This window comes from Setaria italica, chromosome IX (genome assembly GCF_000263155.2).
Source record: "Setaria italica strain Yugu1 chromosome IX, Setaria_italica_v2.0, whole genome shotgun sequence".
Taxonomy (NCBI): domain Eukaryota; kingdom Viridiplantae; phylum Streptophyta; class Magnoliopsida; order Poales; family Poaceae; genus Setaria; species Setaria italica.
The window spans coordinates 28588413-28602217 of NC_028458.1; the positions used below are offsets into that span (position 1 = coordinate 28588413).

The window sequence follows — 13805 nt, forward strand, 5'->3', positions numbered from 1 at the left end:
TATGACTCCTGTTGTTGGGTGACATCTCTATGTCTCGGCGCCCAACCGTTATGCCCCAAGGTCCTTAACCGTTAAGATGACCTCGTTAAGCAAACCAACCCTTATGCGTGTAAGTGTTCGACACAAACCCGTCTAGTCAAGGAAAACTAGTGGTACCCTAATTTCATAGACTCACCACTAATTGTACAAGACATGGGACGGTGCAAGTTTTAGTTGGGAGGGCATACTAACTTAAACTTTGTGAGGGATCGTTCTACTTCTAACATCACAGCATGCAGAAAGTAAAACTTAAACAGAATAGCATTCACACAGTTGTGACACAGTATGGCCCGTTTTCATATGGTGATCTCCATCTCCATAGAACCTGTTCACCATGGTGATCTCCATCTCCATGTTCCATGTGCGCCATCCTCCTGGTGATGAGTCCTCCAAGAACTAGAACATGCTATTACGCCTAATAGCTAGTAAAGAATCTAGTAATGAAGATTACATAGTTGCTTGGATCATCGCAGATTGGTACGCAGACCATTAAATACAATAAAGTGACAACACATATGGCTCCTGCCGTGTTGCCGTACGCGCGACACGCAGGTCACGAATGAGTTACACACATGCATCACATACACAAGGGGGCCATACTGATCACAAGATACATACATACATCCTGCAAAACAGAGTTAGGCGTCCTAACGTTTCAAACTTCGGATGCCCGAAACTCCATCTTCCAAGCCGAATTTGGGAAATCTAATTTTGCCGAAAATGGCAAAGCCGTTGAATTTCATGTGTAACTTTTTCTGTAGATCAATTTTCATATAAAATTCGCCCCGATCCGAGATTGTACCGAAAAGTTACGGCTGATTTACCGAAGCATACGCATACGGCAAAATCCCGACCCCGGCAGTAGATCTCATCTACTATTGCACATCTAATGCGCCTGGCGTATGACCCTGGATTTCAATTCGACCAATCATATTGATCTTCGCTCACTGCAACTGGATTTATGTGTATCACTTAACTCCGATGACGGAAACCGACCGGTAGGAGTATGTCGTTACACTACCATTGCAGCAAGGGCACGAAACCAGGACATAGATCAAACGGAAAACTCGCATATCTCCATATGCACACATCCCGAATCCAAAACTAAGCAGCTACGGCTCTGATACCACTGTTGGGATACGAGGTAGGCTACACTAGCGCAAATCAAAATTTGTACCGCGTAAAACCAAGAAGAACTGCCGTATAAGGATCACGGGATTACCACTCGACGCACTACTGGTGCGGAAGATGTAGATATGCGTCGATACAGTGAAGACGATCACGTAGTCGTACGTAGTCGATCACGTCAACGTGCAACAGCTCCTCAGCAGCTCGTCCACGTGCAGCACGATCGCCCTCGTGCCGCGGCTCGTCGTCGGCTCGTCGTGGCTCGTCAGCGGCTCGTCGTGGCTCGTCGGCGGCTCGTCCAAGTGCTGCAGGCGCAACACCTCCAAGGTATCCACACGTGCAGGGAGGAAGCGTCGCAACCCGGACTGCTAGATCCGTGAGTTGCAACAGGCAAGGGCGTGGGAGGCGCAGCAGATGAGTTTTGCCAAAAAGGTGTAAACCCTAGGGCGCCCCCACCCCTCTATTTATAGAGGTTCCTAACGGGCCTCTGGGTCCGAGGCCCATTAGTACTTCTGAACCTAATCCAACTCGGATCAGATCTGAATTGGGCTTCCAGCCCCTTAAGTGTGTGACCCTATGGGTTTGAATACGTATAGACATGGCCCGAGTACTCCTACTCGGCCCAAGAGTCGGTAGCGGCCTCTAGCAAGACATGCCAACTCCTATACGCACACGAAGATCATATCAGACGAACCATCACAACATAATATACATGCTATTCCCTTTGCCTCATGATATTTGGTCTAGCTTCAAGCCGACCGCTCTTTCTCGATCCTGTGATTCGGAATCCCTTTGTACGTTAACTCTTAACCGTACGTAGCATGGCCATGCATTTTCGGATCCGATCACTCGAGGGGCCCAGAGATATCACTCTCAATCAGAGAGGGGCAAATCCCATCTTGATTGACCATGTCTCATAGCATGCTTCTTGACAAACCCGAAAGCTACCTTTATAACTACCCTGTTACGGCGTAGCGTTTGATAGCCCCTAATTAGGTCGATCCAAATCTAGAATACATGCGACAATCTCAGGTCTAAGGACAAAGCGTATATGTTGTTTAAAGAGAGAACTACTTCTCGTGTTGGGTCAGTCCTAGCACATGTCTCCACATGTGTCCACATTATTAGTTCAACATCTCCATGTCCATGACTTGTGAAACATAGTCATCAACTAATACATGTGCTAGTCTAATATTCATGTGGGTCCTCACATGAACTCCGACTAGGGACAACTTTAGAATAACCATACAAGTAAAGAGTTTCACATACAATTCACATAATTGCAAATCAATTCAAGTAGCCTTTAATGGATATTCAATGAACACAATATACAAATCATGGATACAAATGGAATATCATCATCTCTATGATTGCCTCTAGGGCATACCTCCAACAACCTCGCCCAGGGGCGTCGCTGTGACGACTGACCCCAAATCTCTCGAGTTAATCTTAATCTAAGTCCCTAATCACGTCTCAGCTTTACCGACTTTAAGTACTCAATCTCCAAGTTCTGTCCCGACCCCTGAGACCCGACCCCTCTCCGCTGGCCTCCAGTTCCGACCCCGCCAACCCCAACTCACCGCTGGATCCTTTTAAGTCTTCCCCCAACACCTCCCTTTAATCTGACCGGTGGACCCGCGAGATCTTTTCACCCAGATCTTCCGCGACAGGCGCACTCGAGTTGCATGCCCACTTCAGAGTTCCCCCGCCGCATGGCTCAACTCCTCCGACGCCCGCCGCTCCGCCTCATCTTCGGCCCACGACCGAATGTATTCTCGCGCCCTCCTCCCCAATCGCAACGGAAGCCCCTCTGCAACCTTTCTGCAGCACCTCGCCGCCCGCGCCCATCATCACATCGCCAGATCCCGGCCGCAAAGCCCGATGTCACCCGTCTTTTCCGTCACCTCGCCACAGTCGCGCCGCCCGGTCTTCGCTACACGGCGATTCCTCCTCCGCCAACCCCGACCACGGTAGCGACACTCCTTTTCCCGCCCTGTCAGAAGCCACCTAACAATCTGTTGCTCCGCGCTCGCCCGTGCGCCCGCAGCCACCTGTCTTCTCACCTGTGCGCCCTCGTTCCTAGCGCCGTTTTCCCGGTCACTTCCATCAGCTCCACCACACGACGACGCCCGTCTCCGCCAAATCTCAACCACCGGCAAACCCACGCCTGCGCCGCCCTGATGCCAGTACCCAATGACCGCCGGCGTCATCCCCGAAGTTCTGCTCCACCGCCCTCGTCGCTCAATCGCCGCCCGGGCAGAGCACTCCATTGCTTCTTCCCCGGCCTTCGCGCCACTCCCCTTCTCACTCCCGCGCCGCTATAAAAGGGAATGCGCAAGCCCCGCCGGAGTTTCCCCTTGCCCTAGCTGCCATCTCTCTTGCTCCTCTGCTTCGTGGTCAAAGCGCTATAGCCTAAGTTCCTGAGGAACTCTCCTCTCCGCTCCACACCGCTTTCCCCAATCCACCCAGCCGCTTGCTCCTCCGTGCTGCGTAAGAGCTTACTTGTGATCCACAAGAAGCACCACCGCCGTCGGAGCACCACCGGACATCTCCGCTGCAAGTCTTAGTGTTCTAGTTCCTCCACCCGAACCTGCTCTTCCCGACCCCAAGCTTTCCTTGTAAGATGAAGGTAAGCTGCTGACCCCTTTTCCGCCTCGTCTGACCCTTCTGTTCGTCCGACCCCTTTTCCGTCTCGCCCGACCCTATCTGTTCTGCCGACCCTTGTCCGTTTCGCCCAACCCCTCTTATCCACCCGACCCCGGTTCCATCTCGCCCGACCCTGTCTGTTCCGCCGACCCTTCTCCGCCTCGCCCGAGGACTCGGCTGCATCCTTTTTCTTTGAACCGAGGGTGTATGTGTAAAACTTGGGGACCTTTCGGCGTTGAGTCTGAGGACCCCTAGTACATCAAACCCTCTAGTTTAAGGGTCAGATCATAAGTTCCTTTCCTCCGACCCTTACCTCTTGATCTCCATCAACTCCATTGAACCTTCCCACCCTCCTGTAACTTGTCGCAAGTTTCTGGACTCATACTTGTAAGTGTTGCTGTTGAAATAACCGTCTATGCTAACTCTTGCATTGCATTCGTGTAGAGCTGCGTCTCGCCGACGGCTGCTACGAGCTGCACCCGGCGCCAGAAGACGACGGTGTAGCGGAGCTCCTGCCCCCAGAAGCCGAAGCTGCCCCAGAAGTCGAGCAGTTCTCTTCCTCTTTGCTCGAAGGCAAGCCCCGGATGCATGAAACCCCTATGTTTTCCAAACTTGCGCATGCCTTCTGCATCTTGTTTGTGCATTTACGTATAGAAGTTGTTTGCAACCCTAGATATATAACTTAGATCCCTTGATCTGAACACTAGCTGTTGGACCGAGTAGCTGCTTTGCTTAAATAGGAAGCGGTAAAAGTCGAGTGATTTCCTGTCACTCGCGAGTTGTAGGAGTTGGTTGTCTTCCTCCTATCACAACTATAAGGACGATGGACGGGGCAGGGGTTTGAGGTAATTCGTTGGTGGTCGGATGATCGCCCCGTCTGTCTATGAAACTTGCTAAGGCCCGACAGTGGTGGTGTTCGTGATCAAGTGTTTGAAAGTACTAATCTCATACCTAGTATGGGATGGGGAAGCCTAGTACCTGATTGAACTAGGGCGTGGCTTATACCCCTGCTGTCCCTGGAACGAGGTTCCCATGGTGCATCATGTAGGTGCAAGTGCGGTCACAGTACGGTAGAGGCCGGGACTGTGGAGCATTGCATGCCAAGGGAAGTTTGGACCTGACACGCGCCTGGGAATTGATGGGGACGGCCGACACAGGAAGCGGCCCTCGTGGTGCGCGGATGTCATGAGATTAGGTTCGCCATGCATGGTTAAGAAACTCGAATCAATTCGTCTGCCTCTCACAGTTTGAGACCGCTTGATCGCTATGTCACCCTGAGTAAATAAGGAATCTGATGATGACATGGTTCTGTTGATGATATATACCTGTTGGTTGGTTCTATGTTTGCTTAGAGTAAGTTGCTAACCTAGATTGGTTAATGAACTTAGAACCTGAGCTAAAACTTGAAAATAGGGATCTACATAGTGCTTTTGGCAAACAAACCCCTCAGCCAAAGAGCCTTGCTTGTCTAGAAGTGGTGGAGTAGTTACCTTCGGTCGGTTAAGTCTTGTTGAGCTTAGCAGCTCAGCCTTGTTGTAGCTCTTCTTTTTCAGGTGAAGTTGTTGCCCTTGAGTCTCCTTCTGCCGGCACTTGGCCGTCCCAACTCCCTCCGGGTTTGACGGTCGAGTGGGATCCCTCCTCGGACGGCGAGGAGAGGGATCACTGACGTCCTGGCTGGCCTGACCAGGGATGTCCGACCCCGACGTTTTGCTTCTGCTAGTGGTTTTTTGCCTTCTGTTGTTTTTCTTCTGAACCTTGTAAACTCTGATGTGTTTTATGACCAAACTAAATGGGTAATTTGTTAACTCGGTAGACTTGTTGTATTCGCTGGAACCGCTCACCTTCATGTGGGTTTGCTAAATGGTCCTGTTCAAGTGGTTAAATCGGATGAAATCCGACGGCACTTCGTGTTTACTCGGTTTAGGCATGAGCATCGCGTATCATGCGACTAAATCATGTTTAACCAAGTAGATCCGAAGTGGATCCGCCACAGTCGCGTGTGTGTGGCGCGCGAAGGTGCCGGGTTTTAGGCAAATTTTCTTTCAATTTTTGAACTGAGCGCTTGAAACTCCAAATATAAAAGTTTGAGTTCAAACTATAGGCTACAACTTTTATCAAAGTCAACAGGTGAAAAACTTGACAGATTTGGAGACAAGTTTGGGGGAACTTTTGTAGAACGCTGGTCAAACTGTTTTTTGAAATTGATTTGAAATTTGGCTGAACTTCAACCCAGTTTTTGAATACCTTCCACTCAAAATCAATAAAAGTGCCAATCATTAAAGTTGCTCAATTTGAAGGGATCTATCACTTTTATATTAGTCAAAATTTGAGTTCTTATATAAAATTTATTTTTATTTTCTGCCCAAGAGAGCACCATTACAAGGGTGTTTAGCACTTAGTAGATTGGATTTGTCTTTGATCTTAACACTTAGAAAATTTGTTGTCTTTGATCTATTTCTTAATTTCTCTTGATTTGCTCTTAATTACTTGAGATGTCACATTTAGATACGGGATTAACCAAAGCCTACATTGGACGCAATATACAATTTCTTGGGGAAACAAAATTACAACATATAGCTTTAAGTAAGCGTGGGTACCGTCTATTTTCGTTTTCCTTTTCCTTACCTAATTAATGTTAGTTAGTTCTAATATGAACATTTATGTACGCAGATTTCACTAGATTCTGCTAGTAATTATGATTGATAAGAGCCATGTTATTGTGTTCGATTCATTGAAGAAACCACCGACGGAGTACAAAGACATTCAAGACATGCTAAACTTGTAATAATTCTAGACCTTTATCTCTATATGCAAAAGTTTGTTTCCTAAATTTTCACCTAACACTGTATCATTCATTATTTTAATCCACAGTGCATGGAAACGATTCCGTAAGACTCACCCTCACCATGGTGAATTCAAAGAAAAACTTACATCAATAAAACATTCCCATTACGTATGAAGTTTGCACATTTTATACATTCTATAACATGAATATTTCATAACTTATTTTTTTCCCACTAAAGTGCTTGAGACAGAAACAAGATAATAATTTATGTGGATACTACGTCTCTGAGCACATGACAATTTTGTTCATGACAAGGTGATGTCGTCGGATGATATACATGTACGTAAAATAAACTATTAATAATTAATTGTTTTCTAGCTCCTTATATTTAGTTATTTGTGTAACATTCACATATTTAATCTTATAAACTATTAATAATTAATTATTTTCTAGCTCTCGGAGGAGAGGATTTTTGCAGTCCAAGAAGGTCTCATAGGATTTTTGGTGGATGAGGTCATTAAACTCTTAGAGAATTTTATTACGTCGAACATTCAATAGCCGAACCGAGCAACACCATGGCGGGAGGATCCTAAGAATGAAGAGGACAAATTATTATATATATAGTAATTGTATAAATAGTAGTTTAATGTGTATAATATACTAAGAATTGTATATATATATACATATATAATATTCTTATATGAGAGTTGGACTAGGAGTTACCATAATTTGGATGAGTTACCACAATTATTTAGCGTCAAGATGCTTTTTTTAGTAAATTATGGTACAATCGATTTATAGTAAATTACGACGTACAAGAATGGACATATCAATTCTAGTAAGTCGACTACGTTGTTGTCTGAAATCATTCAAGTTATTGTAACCATTCTAGTCACAGAATAAGCTATTCTATGGCCGGCCATAGGGTGTACTCTCCATATATATATATACACATATACATATACATATATATATATATATATATATATATTACTATCATGAAATATATGTACGACATGCGAGCGTGTACGTGTAAGTAGTGTACTCTAAGAATGTATACGTGTGTGTATATGTGAAGCAACAATTAGCATTAATATGGAAAAGAATTAAAAAAATTCTTAAGGGGGCATGTAAAACCAACTGGGACTAAAGAGGTGTGTGGTTGCGCCTGCATGGCGGTCTCTTAGTCCCGGTTGATTTTAAATCAACCGGGACTAAATAGGATCTTTGGTTCGGGTAAATGACCCGGGACTAAAGGTCCTCTTTTATCTCGAATAGTTAGTCCCGATTGAATCTTCGGGATTTATGACCTTTACCAACCGGGACTAAAGGTGCATTTTCCACTACTGGATGGGCCGGGCCAGGAGATGGAGGAAGTCATGCTTCCGTGTTTGCGGGGTTCAAACACTCTTTGTCATCATATTTGATATGGTTTCACAGCCCTGCCAATCATGTGGCGTGATCGTACAATATTGATGAACATAATGGATATATGATTCAATCATGTTTTTTATACACAAGGGAGTTGACTAAATCCAACTTTTACTGAAATGGAACCAACAGCAAGAAGTGGAAAGTAAAACCGAGCTAACAGCAACACTGCAAATCATTGGATCTAGCAAACAAGTAGTTACTATCCCAAATTACTATTTATTTTGACTTTTCTAGATATATGATTTTTCTATGTATCTAGACATAGCATATATCCAGGTACACAGTAAAAGGTATGAATTTAGAAAAACTAAAACTAATAATAATTTGAAACAGAGGGGTCGAAGCACCATCAACGACATACTAGTTCTGTTTTCCATATCTTTCTTCATCCAGAGAATAGCCGTCAAAAAGTTTCTCGCAGAGAACGGAGAGCAGTCTGGAACTTAGAATATTGTGGAACTGACCGACTATCTTGAAACTTTAGAATAATACGTTTTGCAAAGTTCAGCAGAATAATTCCCTTGTTCTCGTGCTTGCGAACATTCTCTTTTTCCCTGCTTAATTGAAGGCAAAGCTCCCGCCAGCTAGGACATTTAAAAAAAAATTACTTTGCAAAGTGGCTGACTAGAGAGATATATCTGTTTCAAATTTCAGATTGTTTTGACTTTTCCACATAAATAATTTTTCTAAACATCTAAATATATATTATGTCTAGATACATATCAAAATCAAATGTATGTATCTAGAGAAGCCAAAACGACCTATATTATGGAAGGGGGAGTAGTTCGCTAAGTTCACTTTTTCCCAAAGAATCACTGCTACGTACTCCATCCGTCCCAAGTTATAAGTCGTTTTGGGATTTGTTGATTCATATTTTTTGCTATATGTCGAGATATATATTATACCTAGATACATAGTAAATCTATGAATCAAGAAATGCTAAAACGATTTACAATTTGAGGCAGAGGAACTAGCTGTCTCATGTTGTCACACGAGTGCTCTTGGAGCACACAATATTCTTAATGTCACCCTCAGCGCCGCTTTCAGTAGTTTCCTGGCGCAAGAAGGGTCTTATTTGAATAACTTATCCCCAGATAGGCTTATGGAGTGACAATTAATTACATTTCGACGGCTACTGAATCAGCGCTTGCTATATAAATATATATATATATATATATATATATATATATATATATATATATATATATATATATATACACTAAGAAGTAAGAACCGTCGTCCCCAGCCTCGTCACGCACAAACAAACCTCTTCATTCACAAATTCAGATGGCAACTGCAGTGCTGCTTCCATGGCTGCTATGGCTTGTCCTCTCCCTCATTGCTCTCTACCTTCTCGACCTCTTTGCACACGCTCGCCGCGGCCTCCCGCCGGGGCCCCGCCCGCTTCCACTAATCGGAAGCCTCCACCTCCTGGGTGGCCAGCCGCACCGCTCCCTCGCCCGCCTCGCCAAGATCCACGGCCCGATCATGTCCCTCCGCCTGGGCTCGGTCACCACCGTGGTCGTCTCCTCCCCGGACGCCGCGCGGGAGTTCCTGCAGAAGCACGACGCCGTCTTCGCCAACCGATCCGTGCCCGACGCGGTCGGAGACCACGCAAGGAACTCCGTGCCCTGGCTGCCGCACTCCGCGCGGTGGCGCGCCCTCAGGAAGATCATGGCCACCGAGCTGTTTGCGCCGCACCGCCTGGACGCGCTCCAGGGCCTGCGCTGCGAGAAGGTGCAGGAACTCGTAGACCACGTCGGGCGGCTGGCGCGGGAGAGCGCGGCGGTGGACGTCGGCCGCGTGGTGTTCACGACGGGGCTCAACCTCCTCTCGCGCACCATGTTCTCCCGCGACCTGACCAGCTTGGAGGACCACGGTGGGTCCAAGGAGTTCCAGGAGGTGGTGACCGAGATCATGGAGACGGCGGGGAGCCCCAACCTGTCGGACTTCTTCCCAGCGCTCGCGGCGGTCGATCCTCAGCGCCTGCGCCAGAAGCTGGCAGGGCTGTTTGCACGGCTGCACCAGTTGTTTGACGTCGAGGTCAACAGGAGGCTGCGCGAGCGCGATGCCTGCGAGCCCCGGAAGAACGACTTCCTCGACCTGCTGCTCGACGCCACCGGAGGAGGCTTGACCACGGCGGGGCTTGATCGTGACACGCTCCGGTCATTCTTCACGGTAAGAAGACAGATCACTAGTTTTTAAATTTTGTTTTCTTTATATGGAAGAAGCAATTTATATGTCTCGCGTGCCGCGCGTGTGCCATGTCAGTGTCAAACAGAGTTTAGCTTCATATAGAGTATGCTTCCGTACTTTCTTATTACAACCTCAATAAGGGAAATATTTTTAAGTTTATATATCCTTAAAATTCCAACAAGATAGGTAGTCCCTCCATTCCCAATTTTAGGTCTATTTTACTTTTTCTAGATTCACAGATATTATTATGCATATCTACATATATAATAATATCTATGAATCTAAAAAAAGTCAAAACGACTTGTAATTTGGAACGGACTTCACAGTAATGTTTTATAAAAGAGAATCGCACAGTAATGTTTTATAAAAGAGAATCGCGGACAGCTACTGCATAAATTATTAGCAGAGGACCAACTTGGATTCTTGCATTGAGATAATATATCAAAATGATAAATAATATAGATGTGATGCATCCTGTCTGGAACAGAGGTGAAGCACATGCTTGCACATGCAGGCTTGTGTCTCTGTTCATTATTGCCCAAATGATACTTGTCGAAGCCAACTTTTCATATGAAAACTTAGCTGATGTGTTAATTGTTAACAAATGGGATTTACCACACCAAAACATCAGAGCACGTAAGTTGCATCACCCACCAGTGCACGTCTGAAGGCTCTACTTCTGTTTTCTTTTTTAACTGTAACGCAACTGTTTTCATATATAATAATTACAGTATCGTCGTAGGCTGTTTGTTTCTTGTATCCAAATAAATATTTCGGACATTATTAATTCATCTGTACTTTAGGATTTGTTTGCTGCAGGAAGTGATACAAGCTCCAGCACAGTGGAATGGGCCATGGTGGAGTTGCTCAGAAACCCAGTTTCAATGGCTAAACTAAGCAACGAGCTCGTAGAGGTAATTGGTTCAAGAAGAAAAATTGAAGAATCTGACATAGGCCAGCTGCCCTATCTTCAAGCTGTGATTAAAGAAACTTTCCGGCTGCATCCTCCTGTTCCATTGTTGCTACCACGCCAAGCAGAGGCTGCAACAGAAATAATGGGCTATATGATTCCTAAAGGCGCTCGTGTTCTTATAAATGTTTGGGCAATGGGTAGAGATAATGACATTTGGCCTGAGCCGGAGAAGTTTATGCCCGAGAGATTTTTGGAAAGTATGATTGATTTTAGAGGTGGAGACTTTGAACTCATACCATTTGGTGCAGGACGTCGGATCTGTCCTGGGATGGCGTTAGCTACTAGGATGGTGCATCTGGTTCTTGCATCACTATTAAATCAATTCAAATGGAGGCTCCCGGCTGAGGTTGAAAGAAATGGTGTTGAAATGGCTGAAAAGTTTGGCGTGACGCTTAAAAAGGCCAGCCCTCTTTGCGCAATTGCTACACCAATCTGACCAAGCAGACCAGTTTAATCAGAACACCATTTTTACAGGTTCAATTGATGAATAGCCTTTCATGCGTGGGATTCAAATAATTGATACTGTACAATACTGTCATTTAGCAAGAATGTTATTCCAGTACAGTTGTTTAAATTATTTGAAATTCAAAAAAGAAAGAATCCAATGATGCTACAAGCTTTTTCTATTTATATTAAAAAATTCAGAATTGCAACGATGCAAAAAATGGGGACCATTTTACCCCCAAAAGTTACTTCATATGTTCTTATCGCAGCATGTGAACATAACTGTAACGACCGACCCCTAACCTTTCCCAGTTAGGTTTGATCTCAGCCCTTAACCTCAGTCAGTTGTTCTGTTGACCGCACCTAAGTGCTCAGTCTTCCGCCAGTCCCGACCCCTGAGATCCGACCCCTACCGCTTCGTTCCTTTTCCCGACCCTGGCGAGTTCAGCCCTCCGTCGGATCCTGCTGATCTTCCTCACCCGTCCGATCTTTCCCCCGGTGGACCCGTGAGATCCTTTTTCCAGATCCCCCGCGTCAGCCGCACTCGAGTTGCATGGCCGCCTCAGAGTTTTCCTGCCGCGTGGCTCGTCTTCTCCGACGCCATCGCCCAGTTTTGTCTCTGGCGAGGAACAGAGTTGGTTCCCGCGCCCCTTTTCCCCAATGGCAGCGGAAGCCCTCTGCACCCCTTTCTGCAGACCCTCGTCTCCCGCGCCCATCATCGCGATACCAGATCCCGGTCCCGGAGACCGATGTCGCCCGTCTTTTCCGTCCCTTCCAGCAACAGTTGCGCCGCCCAATCGTCGCTACACGACGATTCCCCCACCGCCAACCCCGACCGCGGCCGCGACAGTTCCTTTCCCCGCTCTGTCAGAAGCCGCCCGACAATCTGTTGTTCCGCGCTCTCCCCCGCGCCGCGTCCGCCTGTCTTCCCACCTATGCGCCCTCGATCCTAGTGCCGTTTAACTGGTCTTTTCTATCACCTCTTCCGCACGACGACGCCCGCTCTCCGCCAAATCTCAACCACCGGTCTACCCGCGCCTACGCCGCCTTGACGGAGTAGCGCAATGATCGCTGGCGTCACCCCCGGAGTTCTGCAGCACCGCCCGGTTTGCTCAATCGCTGCCACGGCAGAGCACTCCAGTGCTTCTCCCCGGCCTTCGCGCCGCTCCCCTTTCTCTCTCTCCGCGACGTTTCCATTGCTCTGCTCCGGCAGCTATAAAAGGAATGCCCCCGTCATCGGAGTTCCCTCCACTCTTGTTGCCCTTAGCTTTCTCGCTACCTGCTCAAGCTCCTAGCGCCATCCGCCCAGTCTTGAGGAGTTCATCTCCCAGTTCCTTCTCAGTTCCTCCAAGTCACCCCGCAGCTTGCTCCCTTGTGCTGCGTAGAACTCTCTTGTGATCCGCAAGAAGCGCCGCCGCCGGAGTATCGCCGGTCTTAGTCCCTGCTCGAAGCTTTAGTTCCGCGCCCAAGTCTGCCTCTTCCCGACCCCAAGCTTTCCTTTCAGGAAGAAGGTGAGTGCCGACCCTAAGTCCGCCTCGCCCGACCCCTCCTATCCGCCCGACCCCAGTTCCGTCTCGTCCGACCCTGTCTGTTCGCCGACCCTTGTCCGCCTCGCCCGAGGGCTTGGCTGTGATCTTTTTCTTCAACTCGAGGGTGTATGTGTAAAACGTGGGAACCCTTCAGCGCCTACGTCTGAGGATTCCAGTTATCACATCCTCTAGTTCAAGGATCAGACCACTAGTTCCCTTCCTACCCTTACCTATTGATCATCATCAGCTCTCTCAAACAGCCTCAACCTCCTGCTCTTTGTCGCAAGTTTCTGGGCTCAGGAGAGCCAGTGTTGCTGTCAAATCAAACATTTAAGCTAACCCTTGCATTGCATTCGTGTAGAGCTGCATCTCGCTGACGGCTTCTATGAGCTGCACCCGGCGCCCGAAGAAGAAGCTGTAGCCGAGATCCTGCCCGCGGAAGTCGAAGCCGCCCCCGAAGTCGAGCAGTTCCAGCCCTCCTTGTTTGCAGGCAAGCCCCGGTTGCATGAAAATCCTACGTGTTCTTGCCAAACTTGCACATGCCTTCCGAATAGCATGTTTGTGCATTTACGTTTAGGAGTTGTGTGAAACCCTAGATACATGACTTAGTAACCCTTGATATGAGCACTAG

At 47.1% G+C, this 13805-nt stretch overlaps 1 protein-coding gene across 1 annotated transcript; it reads left to right on the top strand.

The window, feature by feature from the left end:
* Positions 1-9271: 9271 nt before the first annotated feature.
* LOC101778247 (geraniol 8-hydroxylase-like) lies at positions 9272-11817 on the top strand. The gene is made up of 2 exons (XM_004983273.2): positions 9272-10210; positions 11032-11817. The coding sequence occupies exons 1-2, from the start codon at positions 9320-9322 to the stop codon at positions 11635-11637; spliced, it is 1497 nt and encodes a 498-aa protein (XP_004983330.1). The 5' UTR covers positions 9272-9319; the 3' UTR covers positions 11638-11817.
* Positions 11818-13805: the final 1988 nt, after the last annotated feature.